This window comes from Marmota monax, unplaced genomic scaffold (assembly GCF_021218885.2).
Source record: "Marmota monax isolate L192 unplaced genomic scaffold, Marmota_monax_Labrador192_F-V1.1 WCK01_AAM20220418_F8-fsc00105, whole genome shotgun sequence".
Lineage (NCBI taxonomy): Eukaryota > Metazoa > Chordata > Mammalia > Rodentia > Sciuridae > Marmota > Marmota monax.
Genome location: NW_026692947.1, coordinates 4,339,927 through 4,345,926, shown reverse-complemented (window position 1 = coordinate 4,345,926; position 6,000 = coordinate 4,339,927). Strand labels below are relative to the sequence as shown.

General features: G+C 45.5%; 1 protein-coding gene across 1 annotated transcript; it reads right to left on the bottom strand.

Moving 5' to 3' along the window:
* Positions 1–669: 669 nt before the first annotated feature.
* On the bottom strand, positions 670–1,667 carry G0s2 (G0/G1 switch 2). Its single transcript, XM_046452243.2, has 2 exons — positions 1,529–1,667; positions 670–1,374 (listed from the first exon to the last, which is right to left on the bottom strand). Exon 2 carries the CDS (start codon positions 1,342–1,344, stop codon positions 1,030–1,032), a length of 315 nt encoding a protein of 104 aa, XP_046308199.1. The 5' UTR covers positions 1,345–1,374; positions 1,529–1,667; the 3' UTR covers positions 670–1,029.
* Between the last annotated feature and the right edge of the window lie 4,333 nt (positions 1,668–6,000).

Sequence of the window (6,000 nt, the reverse complement as noted above, 5' to 3'; positions counted from 1 at the left end):
TTGCTGAGTCCTACAGAGCTTCTGAGTTAGTTCTTGTCACAGAACAAACTAGTCCCTGGAGGAAGAGGACTCAGGTCTGTGATGATCATTATTTTCTTTCTAACCTAGAACTTAAGTTCCAGAATTTAAGTTCCTGGGGAGGAAGGCTGGGTAAAGCAAGACTCCTCATCTGATAAGGTGTTCTTGGGAGCTTGCCTCTTAGGCTACCAGGTAGTTAGTTTCCTTCTTTCTCCCAAACTCCCACCTTCTCTTTCTCTTCTCTTCTATTCTCTCTTTTCATGAAAATACAGTTAGGAAGAAAGAGGTATCAGCAGCTATGGTAAGGAACCCCCAGCACACAGGTGTAAAGAATAAATATGTTTGTTTTTGTTTTTTTGCCCTGGAATTCATCAGTTATCTCCATTAGCTTTTTCTAGGTCAGAAATTGACTTATTTTCTGATCTTAAAATACTTCTGGTGGGACTTATGAAAATTTTGCTTTCTATCTGTAATGGGAAGTAAAAATGAGTCCTCGATATGTATGTATAATAGCAATATCAGAGTCCCCATGAAGCAAGTGTCCAGAACTGTTCAGTGTACAGTACTCAGGGGAGACCTGTCACCAGCGTGCCCACCCTCCATGGCTGCCCATTCCAGGTCACCCCATCTTTCAGGAATTAAATTATGAGATACAGTATAAAACGTTTTTATTTCAAAATGCAAAATGGTGTTCATTATAATAATAATAAAAATAATAATAGTACAAAAAGCATTTCTCCTTCTTCCCTAGTGCAAAACAATAGATTCTCAGATAGCTTACAGATACACAATTTTGAATATATTTTCACAACACAATGCTGCATAGCAGCAAAACTCAATCCCAAACTCCTTTTGGTGGATCCACGTGGCAGGTCAGTTCTAGGTGTCAGTGACTTCTCTCAAAGGGCACATGGCTCCTCTTGTCTCCCATTTGAGTCAGGATCTGTCTGTCTGTCTCTGTCTGTCTGTCTTTCTGTCTGTCCCCCCTTCCCTTCTGCTGATCTGGAGTTCCTAGGAGGCATGCTGCCGGTGGGAGTGGGCCCGGCAACCAAGCAGGGCTTCCTCTGGCTGCTTGCCTTTCTCCAGCAGGGCTTGCCTGCGTTGGGCCTGTCGCTCCTGAGCGCCCCGCAGCTCAGCCACCATTGCCTCCTCGTCCCGCAGACGGCTAGCTGCTGTGAAGGGGCTGCACACTGTCTCCATCAGGCCCAGCACCACGCCGAAGAGGGCCAGCACACTGCCCAGCACGTACAGCTTGACGAGCTTCCCCTTGGACTTCTGAGACATCATCTCCTTAGCCAGAGGAATCAGCTCCTGGACCGTTTCCATTTCGGGTCCGGGCTCTAGCGAGTGGGTTACCTGCAGGAGGAGTGGAGAAGAAAACGTGGAACCTTTAGTCCCCCAAGGTGGCTCCAGCTTCCTGGGCACCCCTCCCTCGGCTCTCTTGGGCAAGGCCTCCCCGGGACAGTGCGCCCAGCCCTTGACCGGGTCTGCGTGTCCAGGCGGGCTTTACCTTGGTGGCGCAGCGCGAGCTGGGGCGGCGGCGCAGCGGCGGTCAGCGCGTCAGTCTGTCGGGCTGGCCTTGGCGCTTTCCTTCTCCGTAGCTGCAGCTCTTCCAGAAGGAGACTCCGCAGCTGGCACCTAGTCAGCGTCTCTGGGCCGCTTATATCTTTTGCCGAAGACCCGCCTCCTGGTTTGCTGGTCCGGGCCAGCGCTGCACAAGCCAGAGAAAGGAGGGGGAGGAAGAAGGGGGAGGAAGAGGGGGAGGGGGTGGAACCCCCGCAGAAACCTGGCGGGAGGTGGCCACGAGCTGCGCACGACCTGACTGTGTGATCTGGGAGACCCTGGACGGGGCTGCTGCAGCGGTCTGGGCGGGAGGGCAGGTCTGCACGCCAAGTCCCAGTTGGGGCGGCTAGAAAGACCTAGGGAGGTGTCGGCATACATTTCTGACATGACACTTTATAGTGGCGTTGGTAGGTGCACAGCCTCTCTGCCTGATTGGCTTTATTCGGGCTGGCCTTGGCTGCAGCTGCAGCTGCCTCCGCAGGTGCCTGCATTGCTAGAGCCACTTAACAGAACACTAATCATTGAGGGTGCCTTTTATGCGCAGAGGTAGGGGTAGGTAGTGGGGTGGGGGTAAGTCCCTTTACCTGTAGGGTGTTTCTATGGAACAGCCATTAAATCCAAGTTGTCCTCCCTCCCATTTGAAAAATGACAACTTCATTAGGGCAGGCATGGCATGGAAGGGAGCTGCTAGTAAAAATTTGTCTGCTCCTTTAGAATGAAAATATTTCAATGATTCTTTGCCACTTCCCTGGATCTGGGGGTACAAGTTCACTGTGCCAGCTCAGCTGTATCATAGAAGCAGTATAGGGCAGGAGGGGGTGAAGCAGACAGATTGGGTAAGAAACCAGGGTGGATACTCTTGGAAGCTTGAGACTATAGGATTCAAATTTTATCCCTGCATCCCAGATATCATATTTTCCCTATTTATAGCATGGCTTATATAAATAAAAGATACCATATTGTCCCAGAGTTTTATTTATAGGATAATCTAGTTTCATTCTTAATGATAATAAAGAACATTTAAGCTCTAGATCATGATTTTCAACTTATTTTAATGCACCCATGTCAATTTCATTGAAATATTCCCAGAATTGAAAACTTGGAACTTAATGGGATAATTTGACTAGGATTAAACATAATCCGCTGCGGGGTGGGGGGGCAGGTTGGGTTCTAATTTAGCTTTGGTTATTGATATACCAGATAATTCTCAAAGTGGGGGGGAAGGAGAAGAGAATAGGCCAAAGGGCTTTAAACAGGGACAGGGAGAAGATAGGGGGAGGAGTGGAGAAAGGCATTGGCCAGAAAATTGCAAAGGTCACTGATGCAATCTTGCAACAGCCTTCACAGTCCAGTCTGTCTGGCTGAGCCTCACTGAGCTCCACTACAGTGGAAGGGGCTGCCTTACTTGGGTGGGTCTGAGGTATACCCCAGATAATTCAGTCAAAAAAGGAAATCATAACAACTCTCTTTTGCTTTGGCTATTAGTAATTCAGGTGAGGATTTGTGAGTCAAGGTTACCTAAATAGCTAATTTAAGATTTGCACTTTAATCTGTACACATGCAGTCAAAGTGACCAGGGGTCAAACGGGGATTATCCCTTTAGGACTATGTCCCCTGACTATTGTTCTTTTAACCTAGACCAGCAGGAAAATTCTGAAACAAGAATCAAGCCAAGTCTTGGCATTTTCTTTGAATCTTCCTTATAACTTCGTAGCATTCTCTAATAACTGGCAGAAATGATTTGGGAGTGTTCCAAGCATGGTGGCTCCTGGAAGAGTGTATGATGTGACCTTGATTTGAAGGCCCTCCCCTGGTTTTCATTCTGAAGGTGAGTCAGGCCAGCTTCCAGCCCAAAACTCCAAAATGGGGCAGAAAGCATTTCCTGTGTTTCTGTAACTCGAAGACGTAAAGCATACCTCTTACATGGTCAGCAGGCTGTCACTTCTCGGGGGTTCCCCTTTAGCGTGATCTGCTGTGTTAGAGCACAACACCAGTTCCCATGAGCTTGCTTCTTTTTCTCTTTGTCTGACTTTGACCCCCAGATCTCCACCCCCACCATCCTACCTTGCTGGGCAGAAGGTGCAGCAATGCCGTGGATTAAGGTCACAGGGAGATTTGGTGTTGCTGGTTTAGGTGGTAATTGAGGATCAGTAGAAGGTCTTGGGAGTAGAAGGTCAGGGAATCAGGGACAATTCATGCCTAGGAATTTTGAGCATCCCTCCTCTCTCTCAGCAAGGAAAGAGGACCCAGTTTCTGGGATGGCTGGGTGTGGAAGGTTAGGTAAGGCTTGGGAACCAAAAAGGTGTCTTGACCCTGCTGACGTCACTTTTAGAGAAGTAAAACATGTGTTGCATCACACATAGGCACATATTATAGCTATGAAGGTCAGACCAAGCCTGAGGGTGGTCAGTCATGTGCTCAGGATTGAGGGATTTTCTGAGATGTACTATTTTCAGTGTTAAAACTGAGTCAGTTCTGAGCAGAGAATTACCTGTATTAGTCCATTTTTTTGTTGATATCACAGACTGGGTAAATTTTAAAGATAGGAGGTTGATTTGGGCTCATGGTTGTGAATTTACAAACATCAAGGAGCCACATGTGGTGATGACCTTCTTCCTGGTGGAGCCCTCATATGATATAGGACATTGCATGACAAGAGGCAGGGAGCATGTGTGTGAACATGTGTCTCTTCTGGTCTCTCTCCCTAATCGTAAAAGACACCAGGATTGAATCATGGGGCCTCTACTCTAATGACTTTATGTAATTTTTAAAAAAATTTTTTTTAGTTGCCCATGGACCTTTATTTTATTTACTTATTTATATGTGGTGCCAAGATTCGAACCCAGTGCCTCATACACATTAGGCAAGTGCTCTACCACTAAGCCACAACCCCAGCTTTTATCTAATCTTAATCACCCAAAGCCCCACCTGTAGATACCGTATTCAGATTAACACCCCTGATAACTCACAATGGGGATTCAAAATCAACATATGAAACTGTAGCGGACATACTTAAACTATATCCACACCATAGCACTACCCTTGAGTCTATCAACATTTAATTCTTGCCCTTTCTAGGAATGCTGGAAGGACCAGTTTAAAATTTATTTATTTTGCTTTTCAAATTCTTTCTCCTACACATTAAAACACCCACAGCCATCTGTAGAGGAAGAAAATCACAAAGAGGCAATATGTGGTCTAAGGGGTAAGCGCCAAAGAGGAAGAGCTGTCCCTAATACTGTGCCTTGGATATTGAAGAGACAGGGGACAGAGGTCTTTTAAGTAGTTTATTGTGTATGAACCTCAATTATTAACACTGTTATTTTGTTGATGGCTCTTGCTGCCTGCACTAAGTCACTCCTTACCCCTGGAATTCCAGGAGGCTGGAGGCAGGGGGTCATTATGGAGATAGGCAAAAAAAACCTATTTAAGTCCATTTTTAAAAATTGCTTTAATCCTTGAGTTTCTTTCATTTCCTATAAGTCAATTTTAGAGAGAAGACCTTATCACTCAAATATCAATGGATGATTGTGTGTGTGTGTGTGTGTGCACGCTTACGCCCACGGGGGCTTACAGGCACATGGGATCAAACCAAAGGACTTGCACATGCTAAGCACATGCTCTGCTACTGAGCTACACCCCCAACTCTCAATGGATGATTTTAAAATTTACACATGTAACCTTTCTCTCCTTTAGTCTTATAGACTAGTTTTGGAGTTTAGATGTTTCTGTCTGTTATCACAGACTTGACACACTTTTAAAACAAGACTCTTCACCTTCTCTGTACTCTTTCAAACTAAATCCTTTTCTTAGTATCTTTATTTTTTGCAGTGCCAACTCCATTTTATTGGTTTGCTGGGCTTGAAATATTGTGTCCGTTTTTTTTGGTGAGGCCTCTGACTACTCCATTCCACCAGTCTCTGCTCAATGTTCTGCTGTGTTTATCTTTACAGATCTTTACTACCTAACTGGATGTTGATAGAGCAATGGGAGTGGTTTTTATATTGTCTCTCACATCCAGTGGAGGATAAATTTCACGAGGGCTGGAACTTTTGTTTTGCTCTTTATTGTGTCCCCAGTACCTAGTATAATCCTTGGCACATACTAGGTTCTTAACAGATAACTGTGGGATTGGTGGATGGCCTCTGCAGTGGACTGGGAAGCATGATAGAGGAGGGACTATGTTATATTCACTGCAGTCAGTGGATACTCAAGATGACAAGCTACTGGATTTTGGATGTAAAATTTGCATGACCTAATAGTTTCGAAGATCTCTTTGGTTGATCTTCCCAACCCATTTAGCTTTAGCCCCCATTCTTCTCCCATAATAACCCTTTGTTCCGAAGAAGAGTTTCTTCTCCGACCAAGAAATAATTCATTCTTGTTTCTGCTGAGGACAATGCTCAGCAATTCTCCCTG

Coding starts and splice junctions, on each gene's coding strand:
- G0s2 (XM_046452243.2), bottom strand. CDS start 1,344: ATGGAAACGGTCCAGGAGCTGATTCCTCTGGCTAAGGAGATGATGTCT.